We start from the raw sequence: 21,084 nt of genomic DNA on the forward strand, positions 1-21,084 counted from the left end.
AATTCTTTTTTCACAAAGGCCTTCAGTACAAGAACCCTGACCGGGCGACACAGATCATACATGACAAAAAACACAACAAGATTGAAAAAAGCATACATGAGAAACACTTTATAAAATATACGACACATAAAGAGCTTCTTTTTTTTAAACGTAAAAATATTTGTACTGTAGCATCACTTTCACACAGGCAGATTTTAAAAAACACATGATCACAGATGAGATGAAGTGGAGGATGAGCTTCTAGTATTCAAGCTACACACACACACACCCACACACACACTCACACACACACACACACATCAGTTTCAGACCCAAAACGCTTCTATGCCAAACATGAACTTGTGATATTAACAAAAATAGCTTAGCCACATGGAGCCAGCCAACCAGCAACAAGCTCACAGTGACACCTCAGAGAAAATACGTGAAGAGAAAACCTTCTTATACAAAAATACAACGTAATACTGTAAAGAGCGACGCCTCGAAATAGGAGTCACCAAATCCTATAATACAACACACAGGACCACACTGAAGTGCATTTGATTTAAGTTGCATGATTATCACGATGTTGCCGTCACAACTTTGCATCACCGACATGGAGTAAAAGTGCCCACATCACAAAATATTAAAAACAGCAAATCTAGAATTTAGAGCCTGAAAGATAGAAACTAGCCGACATGAGTCTGTAACAGACTCATGGATATTTGTGTTTATGTGAAAATATGAAAACTTTTAGTTTACGAATAATATAAATGCAGAAAAGAAGCACTTATGTGTATTTTTCTTCGTTAAAGTTCCATATATTCTGTTGCATTTGTGTTTTGGTTTTATTTATACTTATTTATAGTAAATTGATGTATTGTCTTGCATTATGTGTTCAAATTAGATGGAATTGCTTCATGAGAACCAGCTGTAAACCTGTGTCGTGTGCTCGCTATGCATCAGAATCAAGCACTCGACAAGAAAACAAGCAGCAACAACACTTTCAGCGAGTTGTTTATAATACACATGGATGTTCCGGGTGGATCTCTCTCCTCTCTGTGGTTTCTGACTGAGCTCCAGCCACTTCCACAGAGAAGCAGTGCTAATGTTGTAGCTGATGTGGTTCAAGGACTCCCGTGAGGCTGTTGTTGCCAAGATGGAGTTCCGCTGAAGATAAAAACAAAATCTGAGCCTGTTTGATGACCTCAGGAGTCACCTGACGTCCTGTAAGTGCCTCACACAGAGCTGATGATGATGAGGAGGAGGAGGAGGAAGAGGAGGAGGAGGAAGAAGCACGGTGGGTGAGACACATCAGTAATCTGAGCTCTTCTGGGGAATCAATAGTTTCACAGGACAGATGGTTGTAATAATAACCGCAGCACTGAGGTCCTTTGGCAACGAAATACCAAAAACTGTTCAGAACTCATTTATGCTCCTTGTGATCTCAAAGCCCAGATAATGCTCTGGTCATCGATACGATTGTGGGCGCGGCTGCATTTGTTTGTCCTGCACTGTCGTGTCTGTAAGATACATTGAGGAACTTGTAGCTTTAGAAATAAAATCCTCGTTATTTACAGTCTGTAGTGCACATGAGATCCTTCTCCTAGGACCGGTTCTCGCGATGCGAAAGAGAAGATCTGGACAATAGAACACAAATAACAAGTATTAAAGGTTGATTCATTTATTTTAAGCTGTGGTTCAAGTGGTTTGATGGTTTTGATGTGATCAAGTGTCTACACTCACCTGAGAGACCTGCGACTGTCCTTCTCCATGTGGTTCTCCGGTCCTTCGCTCTCATACGAGGCCAGATGCAGCTCTGCAGCAAAGAAACAAGACAAAGTGAGTTTAAACCTTCAGACTTCACCAGACTGCTGAGTGATGCATGTACGAGGAGAAGACTGGACACTCACCGTCTTCGCTGAAAACCGGCGTGGTGACGAGATACTGGAGGATCCGTCGGTCTCTGTCGAACGGACAAACCACCTGACGCCAAACCAGGAACTCGCTCACCTGCTTCGCCAGCTCCCACAGTTTCTGTTGAGACAAAATGACAGACTGGATTAATATTCAATCATTCAATCAAACTTATTAATATAGTACCTTTGAAACTAATCAATGTGGTTTACAAGTGATAAAACACAGGATGTGAAACATTTATTAAAGATTACAGATTTTGAGTCTTATGAAAATCAAAGTGTTCAATGATAGAACACAATGTAAGAAAGTTGAGCTAATAACAGATTTTAGAAAGTTCCTAAAATGAATATACAAAGACAGCAAAATGTCAATAAAGTTAAACATAGTAATATAAATAACAATGATCGACACCATGGTCCACCAGGGGGCATTACTGCATTACATGTAAAGGCCTCTGCTCATACTTTTACAGTGAAGGAATCAAATATTACTGTGTTTACATGAGCTTTAAACACTGCTTTGTTCTCTTCTGTATTTGATCCAGCAATCAATTTAATGAATTAACATTTAGGGACAAATAATCAAAACTGTGAGCTGACCTCAAAGTTGATGTGTCCGTTGGTGAGCCGGCTGGCACAGCCTTCGTTCAGGAAGTAGATGTCTTTAATGAGCAGACTGAAGAAAGGAATCACGATCTGGAGGAAAAAGAAAAAACACTTGTTTTTAGATTTGTCTTTTTACAAATTGTTACATTTCTTTACTTCATGGATCAAGCCTGTGTGCTCGCTCACCTTCTCCTGGCTGCTGTGAGCCGTCTCCGACCTCTGGGTGGCGCCGCGGAGCGCAGTGCGATAGTTAGTGAAGTTACTGGACGGGTCCATCTGATGCTGAATGAGGTGAGACAGAGGAGACATTCAGCAAACAAGCACATGGACCCAGGCACTGATATGAACAAAACCTTCCTACAAAAACATGCTCCTGTGAGTCACAGGTGTAAACATGCAGGGTTTTTTTTTACTCACCTCCAGGATTTCAAATTTGTCCATGTTGACTTTACCCCAGGTTTTCTTCAGTCTGGCAATAGGACTCATGTTCATCCCAGCTGAGAGAAGAGATGAGATGAGATGAGTGAATTATTTATAGAGACAAACCTGAGAAACTGAGCAGAACTGCTCCAAGCTTTCAGTATCTCTACCCGATTAAACTGCAGCTGGCACCGTGTTTATTGGCATCATTCATTTTGATTTATTGGCTACTCAACAAGGAAGTGATGGGAGCTGCAGTTTAACTACACTGGCTTCTATTCAACAATAAGCTGTGACAAACTGGTTTACTTCCATGGGATCTGTGTGACATCCTGCAGGATTCATACTTTTTACTTCATTTAATGTGAAATTGATGAACTCTGCACTGCATCTCCCAGAAACCACCTGTCACTCAAACACTTTTCTGTTGTCTGCCTTTAATTATGTGTTGTTTATTGGTGTACTCACTGATGATGGCCATGAGGGAGTTGAAGTTGCCGATGTTGAAACACTCCTGAGCCACGTCGATGAAGAACTCGATGATCCGCGCTCGGTGTTTCTTCTTCACCGGCTGTGATGAGAGCACATGACAGGAAGTCAATCAGAGCTGTCGTCTAACATGTTGTAATATTTCAGCTTCAGTTCAAAGGGAAATACAATCTTTGACAAAAAGATGCTGTAAAAAGGAAGTATAGTTGAAGAAAGTAAAACCTACATCTTAATTTGAACAATATAAAATACAACTACGTACCATACAGATCTCAGTGGCCACCAGGTAACTCAGTCTGTTGAACCAGTTGACGTAGGCCTCCAGGTTACTGGTTTTACGCTTTCGAAAGAAACCCTGGAAAAACAGATAAGAAAAACATGATCAGATTGTTTTTGGATTTTTATGAAAACATAATTATGGATTGTAATTGTCGGAACAGCCTTATAACCAATGTTTTAAAATAGCAATATGAGGGGAACGGTTTGCTGCTACTGTGTAATTTCCGTTGCAGATGCACCTTCAGCCTCTGGATCTGCGTCTGTGACGTGTCAGTTGTTATTTTCATCTAATTTACATCAGGCTCTGCTCTGGGTCTATTCTCTGAAACACTCTGTGGCAGACCTATTTGCCGGAGGCACAATTTTTTTCTCATAAATGAACATAAGAGCTCTGTATAAATAAACTTGACCTGGCTGTGATGACGTAATCCAGAAGATTCATGGCTCTGTTAAATGCTTACACAACAGCAGCCCACTCCACTCAAACTTCCCTTCTACACTTCAGGACCCTTACGCTGACTCAACCGCTCTTTCATAGAAAAACAGGGCTTACATAACCGACGCAGCACCGGTGAGAGCCTGAGATGGAGCGCAGTCACAAACACCGGCTGAAAGCCTATTCTCAGCCGCGCTGATTGAAATCAACCCTTCAGCTGACTCACTGGGCCACTTAGGAGGCAAAGTGCCCTTCAGATACACTTAGACGGACGCAGAATGGCTCTTTCATGCTGTGTTTGATGCATTTTCAAAAGCTGAATTTTCAAAAAGAATAAAAAACACTGAACAAATTCACATTTTATCTGCCAGAGGGATCTTTCATGTGGTTTCTCAGGCAAATTAAGTTAAAGTGAAAGGGACCGCAAATGATGCTCAAAGCAGAGCCAAAAATTTAAAAGACACTTGATCAAAATAATAAAGACTGACTGTATCCTTGCTTTGCTGCAGATAATTGTAAACAGGATCCAATGTTCCTAAGCCGACTTTACACATGAAAACTGTATATGTAGCATATATGTGGCGAGCTGTAGCTGTGTGGTTAGATTCATCTGCTAATTTATGACCCTAATTAGTTAATTTAATTTTGAAGACATCGTGAAATCAACTTTATAGTTTGAAAGAAAGCTTTAATCGTTTAGAAAACCTTTTAGTCAGCAGCGTACAATTCTAGAAAGAATAAAGCAAACAAGCAAACAACAGTCGAGTGTATTTGCAGGGTTGTGATTGTGCAAGAGATAAATATCGCTGAGTTGCAGCTTCCAAGAACAAGCGGATAGAGACGATAATTGGTGTCTGTGCATTCTAACTGAATTGTACCTTATGGTTCTCTAGAGGATCCTTCATGGCGAACGTCTGGATGAACTCCTCAGGACCGATAAAACTCAGTCTGTCCTGGAGGCAGAGGACGGGAGCAGAAAACAATCAGGACAACAGGAACAGTAATAAACGAGATAGAGACCAGGACAGAGAGGACGAGGGAGCATGGAGCTCAGGAAGGGAAGGGACACTAAAAGACTTTTATCCTTACTCATGTATAAAATAACATTGTAATTTCAAGGAGGTCAACTTTCTATATTCATCAGCATACAAACAAATGTATTTGATGAACATAATAAAACTAAGATATAAAAACAGACAGAAAACTGACATTTTATGTCAACAAACAAGCAGGAAACAGAAAAAACTACGAAACTTCATTGTTTCTTTGATGCACAAAAGTATAATAATTAGGTCAGGACCAGGTTCTCACCAGTTCGATGTGTGTGAGCTGCTGGGCGAGGATGAAGGGGTCGTCGCACACGCTCATCACGTCGCTCTTCTGACCCGACGCCTGTTTGCTCTTCAGGGAGGCGGGCCGCTCCAAGGCCACGGCGTTGAGCGCAGCCACGGCCTCCTCGTACTGGCCGAGCGCTGACAGGCGTTTGATCAGCCGCTGGGTCATCTGCTGCATCGCTCGCCAGGAGTACTGGAAGCACCACACAAGATGACTTAACAACAAGAATCATTCAGATTTCCTGATTCCTAGACGCTCGGCAGCCATAGAAAGTAAATAAGACAAAAGCTGTGTCCCAATCAAGGAGCTGCAACCTCTGTAGACTGAGGAATCCGAAATGAGATGGTCTGGTCTAGTCTATGGGGGATTTCCTATTGGTTGGATTAGCTGGTTTGAATGGCCTCACTCACTGCAGTTCATCCATCCGCGTAGCTAGCTCGTTAGCTTTGTCACCATCGCACAATGAATCCACCCACTGGATCTTTTGTTGCTCAGGGAACGGAAGGACGCATTTCTCGGCCATGTTTGAAGTGGCTTTCAAGATGGGTAAGGGTCACTGTGCGTAGGTGGGTTCATCGCAACAATGGGCCACTACAGTCATCTTTGTTCATCTTGGTCAAGTGTCCCAAGGTGGGTTGTTCGTCACGACATTCAGTATTAATCATACGTGACACTCACCTCGTCGCCTCGAGCCACGTGGTGCGTCATGTCCTTCAGGCAGCGCATCATCCTCTCGTCCCTGAAGTCGTACGGAAATGTCTCCGTCCATTCGGTCAGCAGCTGCACCAGCTTGGGCGCCACCTCACGGAAACGGATCTAAAAAAAGAAAAGGATCATGACACGGCACGTTAAGGGTGAAGGAAGAACACGTTAAATCAATCAGAGAATTTATGGATGTAATCTGTCTTGGGACAAACTCTTCTCGACCTCGCTGTCGCTGTTTGTCTCTGAGACTAAATGCGTCTGTTATTTGTTCATTTGTTTACTTTATTGTTCCCATTAAATGTGTTCCTTTCACTTTTATTTCCCCCGTGTCAGGTTGAGTCCCATCTGTCCGTCTCTGGACCGGCTTTGCTTATGAAACGGTCGATAAATATCTCCTCCCAGAGAAGAGCTGACAAAGGCTTGTGTGGGTGAGAGTGTGACATTGTTACAGTGGGTGTGAGTTTACGTGGGTGAGACAGAGTGAAATGTGGAGAAATAATTATAACCGTGTGAGTGAGTAATCCTCCCACCTTGTCCAGCAGGGCGTCTCCGGACCGCTGCTGCTCCACACACAGGTGGCAAACCCGCGTCATGAGCTCGTACGGATGCAGGAAGAGGCGTGAGCTCAGCAGGAAGGTGAACACATATGATCTCTAATGACGAGGAGACAAAACAACACGGGGCGACAAAGGTCGACGGGGTCAGGACGGCGGACATCTTTAGCTCGGACGGATTTAATCAGTTTACAAACACTAGGAAAAGGTCACGAACTTCCCTTTAAAAAAAATTAGGGCTGGGCAAGTTAACTCGTTTTAATCGAGTTAACTCAAGTGATGAGTTAACTCGATTGTTTATCCGCCAATTATTTTCTTTTTTCCTGTTCTGCAGCAGTCAGCAACAGACTTTCACAAAATAAAAGCCTGACTTTCACAATAAAACAATAAATAATCAAACCTGAGTTAAAGCGAGATAAAATAATTAATCGAGTTAACTCATCACTTGAGTTAACTCGATTGAAACGAGTTAACTTGCCCAGCCCTAAAAAAAAATGCAGAGAGTATATTTACTCATACTTACATCAGGGTAGTAGTCCACTGTGGGAACCAGATGCTGAATCAGAGCCTCAAGAGATGCTGACACCAAACTGTTGTCATGGTAACACATCTCCCCGTAGCTAGCGGTGATGCCATGTCCGTGAAGTCGGGCTTTCCCTGCCGCGACGTTGTTGTTGTTACGGCAGGACTGCTCGCTGCTGCTGCCGCCGCTGCCACCGCTGCCGCTGCCACTGCTTGTGCTGGTGGTGGTGTGGCGGTATGCGCGGCCCGGGCAGGAGCTGCTGTGCTGCCGGGGGCTGCGAGGCGGCGGGGGGGAGTACGGGTTCTCCGAAACGGCGTAGTGGCTGTTGTACTGATGCTCCTTCGCCTTCACGGAGGTGACGGAGGAGCTGCGGTAGCAACCGTGAGGCTGGGGGATGTCGTAGGGGTTCTCTGAGCCCGAATAGGCGCTGTTGTAGATGTTCTCCTTGGCCGGTTTGGAGGCGGTGCCGTTGCGGTACGGGCTGTGAGGCTGCGGGTTGTTGTTGTTGTTGCTGTACAGCGAACAGGAGCCGAACTTACCGGCATACGGAGTCGTGGGAGGCATGGTGAGCTGCAGGAAAGACACAAGGAGGACGAGGTTATTTTGTATCATGATTCTGAGAAACTACATATAGCAAACATGGCATAAATATTAATCCAAAAAGTACAAAAGTCAAATAACAAGTGTTGTTAAGCACTTTTTTGATATGTGTCCCTAAAATTTGTATTTTTAATATTTCATAAAAAGCAAAACATATTTTTGGTTTTTGTTTCCTGTTTTGTGATCATCTATCCCTTCATATCTGAGTCTTGGACCCTCTGATTCCTCTCGTAAGTGCTGTTCAGGTGGTGTCGGCCCACAAGTTATAAACCACTGATCAAATGCAGCAAGAGAAGGAGAAGAAGGAGGAGGACGAGAGGGACGAGAAGGACTAGAAGAAGGAGAAGGAGGAGAAGGAGGAGAAGGAGACAACAAATAAGGTAAGGCCAGTAAGAAGAAAACAAAGCCTAAGAAGACGAAGATGAAGATGAGGGGAGAGAAGAAGAATCAACAAATTCACAAGGTCTCAGAGTCGGTTCAATCAGATCCCATCCTAGAGGAGATGTGAACTAACTGATGATAATAGTTTATATTCCTTTCTGATTAATTATTTGATGATGGTTTGGTGGATAATGAATCAATAAAGTATTCAATAAAGTCCAAAACCAAAATGTATGAATTTAAACTTAAAAAGATGCAAATCCACACGATGAATATGGTGAAAACTACAGAATAATCATGATAAATGACAGGATATCACTATGAGCTTTAATTATGGTACAACAACAGTGAAACGTCAATATTAACTCTGTTGTTGAAGGAGCTTCTTCTGTCTCACTGTGTTTTAGTCAACATTGCAAATCACTCTGCTGCACTTTGACTGTTGTTGATCAAGTAGAGACGCCTCAATAGTTTTTACTACTGTGTTTGTAGTGTCGTGTGCGTGTGACTCAGTCGGCTCCGCCCTCCATCACGCAAAGCAGAGACTTAGAGATGTCTGCGAGAATAACCACACTTAATCACATAATGTTACCCCTCCTATGTTTACTGTTTTGGCTTTGATCTGTTGTAATATACCTCCGTGAAATTCACTTTCTCCCCAGCCCCCCTAAAAAAAGAAAAAAGATATTCACTGGTGGATTCCGTTTTTCCACCATGTTCTGCTTTATTGCATCTTTTGCCACATTCTTGAAACAAACTTGTTGGAAAACGGCGGCAAGAAGGAGGGTGGGGGGGGGAAGAACAACAAGGCCGACAGATGGATGATCTCAGGACGCCAATGATTCTTTGTCTTAATGGTTAAGATAATTGGATCTGAGGTTGGTAAGCTGATCCCAGAGCCGCACCAAGGCGTGCTTTAACTCTGGAGCCATCGTTATCCTGCTACTGTTGTCTGCCTTGCAACCACATGCCAGTGTAAATCTAGCCACACACACCCACACACACACGCACATGCACACACATGCAAATGCCTCACACAGCGACGTATGCACATGCACGTTACACTGTGCCAGAGAACTGAACCCTGCAGGAATCCGGCAGACTTTTGTTTTGTCCGTCACAGCTCCAGCAGAGGAGTGTCTGCCTGAGCCAACATCTTACACACACACACACACACACACACACCCTTGTCCACCATGGCGCCGAGCCCTGCGAAGGTATAATCCAAACACACACACACACACGTCACACATAAACAAATGATGGTTTGAGCGACACACTGGTACACCCTCGCACACCACAGCTCATGGCGTGGTGCCAGTGTGAGCCAGGCCAGTCGTCTGAACTCCGTGATCTCAGCCGGCTGCTCTCCTTCTAACTCGGTTAAGAAATAAAAAGATTACAGTGGCTTTACCTTCCTAGAGTTTACGATTCCTAATCTGGCAAAAGCGCAGCTCTGGTGGTCAAGTCCAGATAAGGATTTACTAAGCGATATTCACCCCCCCTCCCAGTTTGGGTGGACTCTGTTTTGCCTGTGTTTGCAGTCAGAGGTGACTCTTTCACAAGAGGAAAACACGTCTAGAAATACAAAACCCAGCCTCGGTTTTTTCCCAGACTGCACTTCCTGAAGAGTTGACCCTTAAGGATAGCTGTGGTTCCTCCAAGCCGCACCACTGAAATTGTACTCTTTCTAAAATCATAGGTTGGACTCGCTGCGGGCGGCTTAATGATGACGTTGGGAGCATAATTTCATATTGAACACATTGTTTACATTCTCTTGTTTGTAAACTTTGCCGATCGGAGCCCCGTGGAGAGGTTTGATGTGGCGATCGAAAAACACAGGAAGAGGAAGAGAAGTGTTCCGTTTTGTTTTTTAACGCTGCAGCAACAAAATCCACACGGATACAGTTTCACGTGTGCAAGGGTTTGAACTTATTAAAACAATAAAAAGGAACAATGCACAGTTCCCCCTTAACGCCACATCAGTGTGGATGCAACACAACAGACAGTGTTCTCCTGTGTTAACCAAGGAAACTGAAGTGTGTGTGTGTGTTAGACCTACATGTCACAGCCGGGTTCATCAGAGGTTGAGGCTAATGGAGCTGCAGGCAAATATCATGGGCTGTAAACCAGTGAATTTTGTCCAAACTGCGTCAGTCTGGTTTTCAGAGGTGACAGTTTTCAAATGTCCTACTGCAAATGAATGCAGCCTTTGTTTTAGTGCATAATAAAAATTTGCATGCTTCTTTAGAGGCTTTTTTATTATTATTTTCAATCTGACAAGAATAAATGAATTGGGGGCAGCGCTGGTGTTCATCCATTCGTTTTGCAGTTGCTCCCATGTCGGATCCCTGCAGGTTTCCAGAAGACCAACCTCGTTCCGGAGCTGAAAAAACAGCCAAACTCTTTTCACCCTTAAGGCTACGACTTTAGACTCTTTCTCTGAATCGCACAATGTGGTTGTTAAAGGTGCACCGAGCCTTTCTGAGGCTAGTTACAACAGGAGGGGGGTGCGAGCGAGGGGGAGGTCTTCAACAATGGAGGTATTATCTATCCTGTCATGGCATTAACAACCGCACAAAGACCCCCAGGAAGAGATCAGAGCAGCTCACAGCAGATCAGACACACACAGCAGCTTTCACACACTCGCTTTTCTCCACCGTCGGGGCCGTGTGACGCCCTGACTCGGCGTGAACCGAGGGCCGGGATCCTTTTCACATCAGTCAAACCAGAAGAGCAGACTTTCTCGTTTTGTCCTGTGAGGTATGAGCTCTCATTATAACGTCGAGCGTCAGCGCGGCGTCATGAATCTAACCCTGTTTTTGTTTTTACGTCTTTATGAGTGCAGCGGACGTCTTTGGAAAAAAAGGAGCAGGCATACGTCGAAACTCACATATTGACACAAGCAGAAGTTACTGCACACGGCTGAAGGGCAGCAGCTGCCACATTAGACTTTACGCTTCATGCAGTAAAAGGTGGAGTACAGCAAGACAGTGCAATCACACAGTCCTTCTTAATTGTCCTGTTTGATCCCAGCAAGCATCTACGTACTCGCCAAACAAACAATAGCCGGTGCTGAAACCCCCCGATGGTTCACTACAGCAGGAGCCGAGAGACACAAGAGAAGATTTGTAGGCAAAGCTTCCTTTTCTGTGTCGCCTAAACAAATTTGAAGACTTAAATCAGGGAGTGTTTAGAACATATTTCAGTGTTGTTGTATTTTCATGTTGCAGCAAAGTCACCTGAAGTAGCTGTGCACAGGGTTCATACACATTTTGACCAATGGATTTCCATGACTTTTCCATGACCTTGAATAACTTTGAGCCAAATTTCCATGACCCAACATTTTGTGAAATCTCGGTGTGTACGTGAAAAAGTGACGAAATGTAGTATTTAAACTAACAATGAGAATTCCTAGGCATACAGTATACCTTAAATGACACAAACCGAAGTATGCCTGCTTATATTTTGAACGTATTTCTTTAAAAGCATGTGAATTATTTAAAACTCAGCGTAAGTGAACGACATGAAAATATGAATATAACAAATTTCCATGACTTTTCCAAAACTTTTGGGGTTTTATTGTTTTCCATGACTTTTCCAGGCCTGGAAATAAACATTTAACAATTCCATGACTTTATCAGGTTTTCCATGACCGTAGGAACCCTGTGTGAAGCACTTAGGATGTTGATTGACTGATTCGTCTTATAGATATTCGCCCTGATGAAACTTTAACCAGTTCCAACGAAGCTCCAACTACGTGCCACAAACACAGATGAGGCCACTGGCGCAATGTTCAGAGTAATTTATCACAGAGCGAACACGTGGTGTCAGATAAAAACTCATCAGGTATACACCCTGCACCTGTAAAACTATTTCAGAGTCATTAAAAGGCCAATGCAATTCCGTGCTATCTTTATACCTGACGCACTTTGACACTAATAACAACCAGCAGGTAAGGAGTGTCAGTAAGAGGCAGCGTGCAAGTGAGAGACTTATTCCTGATAATATACGAGGTTAAAGTCCGGGCTGTGCGAGTATCACTTACTCGCGGTTTTGTCGAAGCTCCAAATTAAACAGTCTTACACGTACAGAAGTGAACTCTTTAAAGAGAGCGACCTCACAGCTCGCTGGCTTCTATCTTCACTTTATCACATTTCCTTTTTATTAAAAAGCAAGGTCCTCCAAAGCAGTAACAATATTTTGATTGGAGTCTTGCTTAGAATTAAAGTATGAGACTCTCCCTCAAATATCTGAAAACAGTAAAGAAAATTGTGAAAATACAGCAAATCCCTAATTTTGAATTAAGAACTGCTACGTAAACAGTCACAGAATTAGCGAACTGGAAACAAGCTGCAACCGAAAAACACCTTCATTACCCAGTGCTCGCAGAAAAGCTTTTTGATGCAATTCCAAATACAAATCCATGCTGAGGAAAAGTCAAAAGACCCACCCCTGCTCTTCTAAGAGGAAATGTCACACTGGCCTCCCCTCTGCATTAACCCTTTCTGATCCCTTATCCATGAAATCCCTAGATCTGCCAGAGAATCTGATACAGATCTCTTCAAATGGTCTGTGCAAGAAAATTCCGGTGTAAAGAATGTTTATATTCAAAATCAGGGACATAAGAAGGATGTCGAATATTTCAGATGTGTAAAAGATACAGAGTGCGGTGAGGTTAAATCCAGGATGTGCTTATGTTTGGTTTTTCCTTTCTTTTAATTTTTGAAGCAGAACCAACAAATCTGACACGGGATGCATCTTCTTCTGTTGTGTTCATACTGGTTATATATGTATGAATAAACAGCCGAAAACGAGCATCAGTCCAGATGTTATTTTGTTCTACTTGGCTGTCCAAGCATGCAAAGCTCCTTCCACCATGTCACACCCATAATCCACAATGTTGTGAGATTGTTTTCCCGCTTTACTTTGCTTTTCCCTTCCCAAACTTCACCACAGTTCCTCATCCTCTCGGCAACAGCAATCACCAGACTTCAAGCGCCGCCATCACCTGATCAAACCGACCCACACCGCAGTGCGAGGAGACATCACAGGGCTCCAGTGAACTGCTCCGTGGTCGCGCTCGAGTAAGCGTCCGGGTCAGATAAGTTCAGACACCAGACGCCCCCGGGGACCTGATGATGAGCGTAAAAAAGAAAGAAACCCACTGCACCTGCAGCTCAATCTGATAAACGGGCAAACAGAGCCGGAAACACACCTGACTCAGATGGAAGGGAGAGATATGAGGGATACAATTCACATCCACTGCCGGGCCTCCCCCACCCCATACAAACACACACACACAGCATTCAAGTGTGAGTGTAGGCTTTACAAAAGCAGGGTTGTAAGTGCAGAGAGGCGCGCACACACACACACACACACACACACACACACACACACACACACAGACAGACACACTAAACCTAACCCTAACCTCAGAAATGACATTTTGACTTATTAGGAGCAGGCTTTGGTCCCCATGAGGTCGACTGGTTCTGAAAAGGTCAGTGTTTATGCCGGAAAATATCCTGAAGAGGAAACAAAAACGAGTAGAAACACACACACAGACACACACAGACACACACACACACACACACACACCTGTCCCTGCTATGATCTGGTAGGCTAGTACAGTATTAACCCAGAGACAGAAAGGATAAAGACAAATTATCTCCTCTGCTGTAGGGATATAATAAACCTAAGCTGGTGCAGGGGCTTTTCTCTCCCTCTCTCGTTCGCCCACACACACATTTTTATATCTATAAACCCACAGATCTCACATCTGTATGTCACACAGTTCGATTCGTACTGAAAATTAAGCTGGACTAAGTAGATTTGAGCCCTAGAACAAGTGGATTTGAATGTTTTCAGAGCAGCTCACGTCCCAAATCGTTGCTTGTGCCTTCCCTGACTGAGTTTGTGTTAATTATTAAATGAGTTTAACCATTTAATTTGACTTTAATTCAAGCAGCCTGACTGGTGAGGTGAACTGGGGCGTGTGTTCCTGCAAGTTGAAGGAAGCAGGTTTATTTTTAAACAGAAGAGGAAAGAGAAGGTGGACAAACAAAGAGATGATTCAAGCCTTTTTTCTCAAAGCCTGTTTGGGCAGAAGTACACACAGAATGTCTCTCATTCTTTTTTCTTTCCCCTACAGACACACGCACACAATCTGTTATTCTCTCTCATACCCACACACACACACACACACACTCTCTCTTACACACAGCATGCCTGGTCTACATTATGAGCCTCCAAACTGAGTCAGAACCCAGTAAAAAGTAAAAGCTGACTGTGAGAAAGCCATGCTGTGCAAACCACAGTCCCATCGCAGGTGCTGGTGAGTCATGTTTTGTTTGTGGATGACAGCCAGACTAATTATAACTCACATGGGTGGTAAACAATAACAACAACAAATGTTGCCATGTGGAAAGATAAAATAGACAGGAGGGACAGAAGGAGGATATTTTTTGCATCGGTTTGTCAAAGAATGAACACGAGCGTTTGAGTTCGATGAATTTTAAATAGAATCAATACAAATGAAGGGTTCAAAAGCTTAATTATAAAGAATCTAAACAACTCATTTCATGGAATAAACAGCGTTTTGAGTTCTGTACAGTTTATTATCGTCACCTAATGTGATTGAATGACTTTAAAATGGCATTTAAATAGATTAAATGTTCAAAAGCTTAATTAAAAATAATCTTAGCACTTAATTGAATCGAGATAAACATCGTTTTGAGTTCTGTACAGTTTATTCATGTGATTGAATGACTTAAAAATAGCATTTAAATAGATTAAATGTGCAAAAGCTTGATTATAAAGATTCTAAACACCTACATAAAATGGAATAAACATCATTTTGAGTTCTGAACAGTTTATTACTATGACTTAATGTGAGTTAATGACTTTAAAATAGCATTTATATAGATTAAATGTGCAAAAGCTTGATTATAAAGATTCTAAACACCTACATTATGTGGAATAAACATCATTTTGAGTTCTGTACAGTTTATTATAATGACTTGATGACTATAAAATAGCATTTAAGGGATTAAGTTTGCAAAAGCTTGATTATAAAGAATCTAAACACCTAGATTATAAGAAATATACATTATTTTGAGGTCTCTGAAATTTATTATTATGATTTCATGAGATTGAATGACTTTAAAGTAGCATTTAGAGAGATTTAATATGCAGAAGCTTAATCAGAAAGAATCTTAAACGAGATAAAATATGATTTTTGAGTTCTGCAAAGTTTATTGTTATGACCTCATTACACATCTGGAGTTACATAACATATTCCTACCCAGTTTAAAAACTTATTTCCTGACCATGAAGCATGATCTCAGCTCCCACTGATCCACACCACGATAAACTCACCTCTGATGCGATGCAGCTCAGGATCCAAAAATGCAACACAAACAAGAAACAAACACACAAAAACAGCTCCTTCTCCAGAGGTGTGATATTTCCGGGGCTGGAGTTTTGTGTGTCCGCTGCAGAACGAAGCTGCTCAGTGGGAATTAGAAACCAGGATCTCAGCTCAGCTCCATTGTTCGTCTCCTCTCCTTCATGTTGGAGACGATGTGAAGTGAGAGAGCCACAAAGCGAAGGACGTATTCAAATGACTCGCAAGCAGCCGGGAAAACCAGCCAATCACAGCGTAGGGGGCGGGCGCCTCCGGGGAGGGGCTGCGGCCAATCGCAGCGGAGGAGTCGGAAAATCGAAATTGTCGGCGGCTCTGATTGGCTGGCGAGAGTTCTCTTTTCTTCTTGTTCGTTTTTTTTTGTTTTTTTTTTCTAACCGCAGCCCCTGATCTGTGGTGAGGCTTGTTTCTGTGTGTTTGATGATTTAAGGCCAGAATAATGATTTAAATTATACATATATATATATATATTTTGGATTAGAAAACATTTATTCCTGCTTCTTAAAATTCACTTTTTTCCAACCTGCCTTGAAATTTGCTTCAATTTGGGTAATTCCTGAAGATCTTGTTGGATTAAAAGCTCCACAACAAAACCTAAATCATATCTGACATATTATCACTTTATTACAGGTCCAGTCTGTGAGATTTAGATGAAAGGGATCCATCGGTGTTTCATCTAAATTGTATTTATTGTGGTTTTCTTTATCTGAGTAGGACCCTTTATTATTAAATATAATTCATATTTACATCAGGAGCCGGTCGTCTCTTCGGAGGCCACCATGTTTTTTACAGTTGCCCAAACTGGACTGAAAATCTTTTTAGATTTTATTCCATTTGAAGGCTCACCCAGGTTCTCTTACATGCAACGTGCAACTTCACCACTAGATGTCACTAAATTCTACACACTGGACCTTTAAGTTGTTATGGTGAACATGTTAGTATTTGGACATTACTATGTGTACGACAAATTGTGCAGACTCCAGATGATGTCTTAGCCTCAAGATGTAAGCGTTCGTGTCCTGGATATTTTGGCTCCATTTCTTTATAGTGGGAGGAAATGGTGATGCATCATCAATCTTTATATAAATTCTACAGAGATTAATGCACAAAAAGTTAAGATACAAACTGTTGACCATGTAAATATACTTGTTTGTAGCCATTCATGAGGAAACTAGATCTATAGCTGAGCCTGATTTTGAGTAAATCTATAAACACAGATTTAGACTCTAATGTGAACACTGTTCAAAACAGTAATTTATTGAGTTTTTCTTTATTTGCAGGAAATGCATTAATTGCATGCTGTTGAATAAACTATTTTCCAGGAATTAGGAACAAAAGTCGTCATTACAACGATTTTCTTGATATCCGAAAGGATTTAAAAAGGATTTTACACGCTCTCTGCCCATAACACGAGTTTATCCTTAAATTGAAGTGTAAACATGAGGATTATCAAAAGGTTTTAATGTAACAATAGGGATATTTACAGTGAGGTCATCTGTTTCAGTCTTTTTAAGGCGCCAGCAGGGTTAAAACCGACTGTTTTTTTGTTTACCTTGTCTCTGTATAAACACACACCTTCTCTTTTCTAAATCTCTTTTTCTAAATATTTAGAATATGCTCTACATTTATATGCCTAACTCCATCCAAAAGTCTAATCTCCCCTTAAATATGGTAATTAAATCCAGGTGGGTGTACACCATACCCACCCTTCAAGTACCACTGCACTGCTGCCATTCACCTCAGCCCAGTCCTGTCCTTTTCATTGCGTAAACATCCAATTACATAAACACAGCGTTACACTTACAGTACAGCCGGGCCCTGAGCCTGTGGGCGGCGCTCCTCTTTTTGCTCACTGACGCCTCTTACATTCTGACACATCAGCATTGGGGCGAGAATAGCTGATCTCTGAGTCTTTCAGGCTGCAGGGTTTTCTCATCTCAATAACCCGACTCCTACACCAAGCACCCGAGCGCTCGGCTTCCGGCTGCGTGGACGTCAACTGCACAGGAATTAGAGAGTAGGCCACGCACATGCATTTGCATATACATAATATGCCCCTGCTTCCGGTGGTACTCGACCACGGCGGCACTCGATGACGGCTTTTCGATTGACTCCTTGACATCTAGAGAGTTGAGGATGACTTCTTGTCAGGCAGATTAAATCATTTCAATCCTAACATTTAGCTCAACTGGTGTCCAGCATGCAGAATCCACCCTACCCACTATGGCCCATAACTTTGTTTTATGGATGTAAATTGTTTTGTTCTCATGAATTCATTCTACAGTTACATTTGTCAACTTGAATCCACTCCTCAGACGCTTGTTACACGTTATCCCTCCGTCTTCCATAACGTCTCATGTCTCTTGAAACATTCACATGAGGACAAACTGTTGAAGAGAGAGAACATGTTTTCTTAAACACATCACACCATTCCAATCATCGTATGGTAGCATGAAAACGAAGCGTAACGAAACAGAGCACTGGCCATGCACTGTCGTTTGATTACTTAATTGTCTTAACAGGACAGAATGTAATCATAGAGACACACGATGGGAACATCGTGCAGGAACCAAACTGCAGCCACAAATTGTTTAATGAAAAGGTCCGCCCACATTGTCCAGATGCATGATGGTCGGACAAAATACACTCGAGAGACACATGTCCTTTTGTCTATGTGAGGCCTGAGCTGATAAGTTTAAGTGGCTGACCGTTATTTGTGTGCCTCACTTGAACCAGTAAGTCATGAATTAAATGTAGACAACGTTGGGGAAAATGTGGAATAAGCAGTTGGTACAAATTTAATAAATATCAACTGTAACATATTGTAGGGTTTTGTGTAGTGGAGCACCGACTTTTAATTTACAATGAGTTAAGTTACAGTTCATTAGTTGTTCAGTGCAATTTGCGATTTCACCAGCATGGCTATAAACACTTTTTTTTTCAATATTCAATATAACGGCTCAGATAACTACTTGTGTGTGAAAGGTTCTCACTTGTGGTGATGGACACACAGAGAGCTCTGTCGGTCCTTTAAACTTTACGAGCATCTTTTCAACTCTTTGTTCTGGTTTGTGGAACTCGGCTTTATTGTTTTGATTGATTCTCTCGGCTCTCATCGCATCGTTTTTGGTAACAGCCGGCAGCTATTATCGAAAAAAGCTCCAATACTAAGCTCTGCTAAGTTCTGAACTTACTTTCTTAGCTCCAAACACTAGACAAAGTTAGCAACAAGCTAGTGAAGCTTGAAGCTGCAGGTGGCACAATTTAAACCTGTTTATCTCCTTGTACAGAAACATAAGTCAAGTCTTAATACTTTTTATTACAATGTGCACAGTGTTTGGGATTAAACAAGATGTCCAGACGCTTCTGACAGGCTCTGTGTTGTAGATTTCATGGAAATGGTGACAGGGACTAAACAAATGATGTCAGCCACCACCACCAGCACCATCAGCAGCAGCAGCAGCAGGTCCGGGCGCTGTAGTGTACGAGTGTGGGTGGGATTACACAGTGACAGCTGGGTGAGATCATTACAGTGCGGGAAGGAGGGGGCTGGAGAAGGGGGGAGAGCCCCAGAAACGGGGGAGGGGGACGGGGTATAATGGGTTGGGGTAAAGGGGTGGGACGCTTTTATAGTGACATTCTTTCCTCTGAGGAATGCATGCGCCCGTATGCTGGAGAAACGTCAAATAAAAGAGTTCAGCAAAGGAAAGAAAGAAAAATAAATCCAGCTGCATGAGAGTGAAAACGCCGTCATGCACGACGTGTCCCCTTTGATTTGTTTTTACATGCATGGAAGACCTGAAGTGGGAAAACAAGCCTGAGGATAGCAGATATGTGGGGTGCATGCAGAGGGAGGGGGATCAGGGGGAGAGGACCGGCAGGATTTGGGTGGGGGAAGAAGTGAAGGGTGACTCACGGGCTTCCAGTAAGAGGCCTGACTCAGACACTGGAAGCCCCCCCGACCCCGTCTGGAGACAATATGTGGGGAATAATCTGTGCTTTTCACTTCGCTGGTGAAAACAGACCCCAAAGGTCACAAAGTGTGAAAAAACAAGATTTGTCAGCAAGGGAATACGACGGCCAAACAACAGCTGTCTGTTCTCTTATGTTTCTGGATTCGGGTGAAATCTCTCATTGGTCATCAGAGTTTGAATGATGCACAGTAAACAGATTTGTCCCTATCTGTCATCAGAGAGACGAGGAATAAAAGACCCTTGGACAGATTTGAACAAATTCACGTCATCCTTTTTCCCAGCAGGCGCCAACAAAGCTTCTCGGATCAGATTTAAAGACACTTGCATGTGCATGACTCACTGGTGGACCCTTATTGTCACTTGTCCGTGGAGCCTCGGCCTCAACCCTTTCATGTGCTCATTGTTTCACTCAGTCACTCACACTCCTCTGATTCCTATAAGAGATCCGTCTTCCTTTTAAACCTCATCACCCTATAGCGATGGGTTCCTATAGCGACGCTCAGACGGGAGAAAGGAGATTGTTTTCACCCACAGCAACGGGTAATGACACAGAAAGTGACGATCAGAGGCTCCATTATGAGTCAGGCCTGCCGACAGGTCATCTGTGGATGTATGATAAAGAAAATGCTTCTTCTTCGCTGTTGCCCATGTTTATTCTTGGCTTTTTACGTGGGGGAAACAAAAGGGTAAATGCAGGTGTTTGGGCACATAATTGTCCAACACCCACATAGATATTATGTCCACATAAAACATCCTGTTGATCCACGCATTCGACATACTGGGGAAAAGATTGCAAATCGGAACTTCCAAGAATGTTAGAAACCATTTTTGAGAATTTGTTTATTTGACTTGTACTTTAGCGGTTTGGTTTGAGCCGTGTCCAATCCACTAACAGGGAGGAGGTGGCCCAATATGCAGCCAGACACTTTGTGTTCACTTTTGGGGAGCAGCATTGTCGTCCATCTTTATTTACAGTCAATGCTCTGGACAGACCACCAGCACATCACATGGTCTAATACAACCTTCATGCTGTGAGCATCAGTGTGTAACCACTGCACCACTATGCCACCCCCACAAATGTCCCCAATAATCTTCAGTATTTTGTTGTTTTCTGTTCTTGCTGTGCAAAATGTTTCCACCCCTACAACCCTGCACAGTTCATGAGGAGGAGGACCAGCACTGTCGTCTGGTTACGTAACCCAAATTAAAAGAGGAAGTAAACAGAATTCAAGAGTGAACTTAAAAATAGCTTTTTTGGAACAACACCACAAGGATTGGGGAAAGTGTTTGGACGAGCCGGCTCTCCGAGTGAAGCCAAAACAACACCCACTCCTCCTCGTCCTCTTCGTCCTCCTCTTCGTCCTCCTCTTCGTCCTCCTCTTGTCCTGGTTTGACCCTTTGCCACCCGGCGCTGGGCTCCTGTGGCGAAGGCTGCTGATGGATGATGGTGGGACAGAGGGT

At 42.9% G+C, this 21,084-nt stretch overlaps 1 protein-coding gene across 1 annotated transcript; it reads right to left on the bottom strand.

The window, feature by feature from the left end:
• Positions 1-85: 85 nt before the first annotated feature.
• On the bottom strand, positions 86-15,796 carry LOC133010831 (ras-GEF domain-containing family member 1B-B-like). Its single transcript, XM_061078485.1, has 14 exons — positions 15,604-15,796; positions 7,243-7,812; positions 6,696-6,818; positions 6,139-6,276; positions 5,437-5,652; positions 5,004-5,078; positions 3,673-3,765; positions 3,390-3,492; positions 2,919-2,998; positions 2,688-2,783; positions 2,496-2,591; positions 1,890-2,013; positions 1,723-1,795; positions 86-1,616 (listed from the first exon to the last, which is right to left on the bottom strand). The coding sequence occupies exons 2-14, from the start codon at positions 7,804-7,806 to the stop codon at positions 1,583-1,585; spliced, it is 1,815 nt and encodes a 604-aa protein (XP_060934468.1). The 5' UTR covers positions 7,807-7,812; positions 15,604-15,796; the 3' UTR covers positions 86-1,582.
• Positions 15,797-21,084: the final 5,288 nt, after the last annotated feature.

Source organism: Limanda limanda, chromosome 1 (assembly GCF_963576545.1).
Source record: "Limanda limanda chromosome 1, fLimLim1.1, whole genome shotgun sequence".
In the NCBI taxonomy this organism is placed as follows: domain Eukaryota; kingdom Metazoa; phylum Chordata; class Actinopteri; order Pleuronectiformes; family Pleuronectidae; genus Limanda; species Limanda limanda.

What these genes read in the sequence shown, in the direction of transcription:
- LOC133010831 (XM_061078485.1), bottom strand. Translation starts at nt 7,806, where the DNA reads ATGCCTCCCACGACTCCGTATGCCGGTAAGTTCGGCTCCTGTTCGCTG. An exon ending in GAGACGCCCTGCTGGACAAG is followed by an intron (nt 6,277 to 6,695) that starts GTGGGAGGATTA and finishes TTCTTTTTTTAG; the next exon opens with ATCCGTTTCCGTGAGGTGGC. An exon ending in ACGGACACATCAACTTTGAG is followed by an intron (nt 2,014 to 2,495) that starts GTCAGCTCACAG and finishes TTGTCTCAACAG; the next exon opens with AAACTGTGGGAGCTGGCGAA.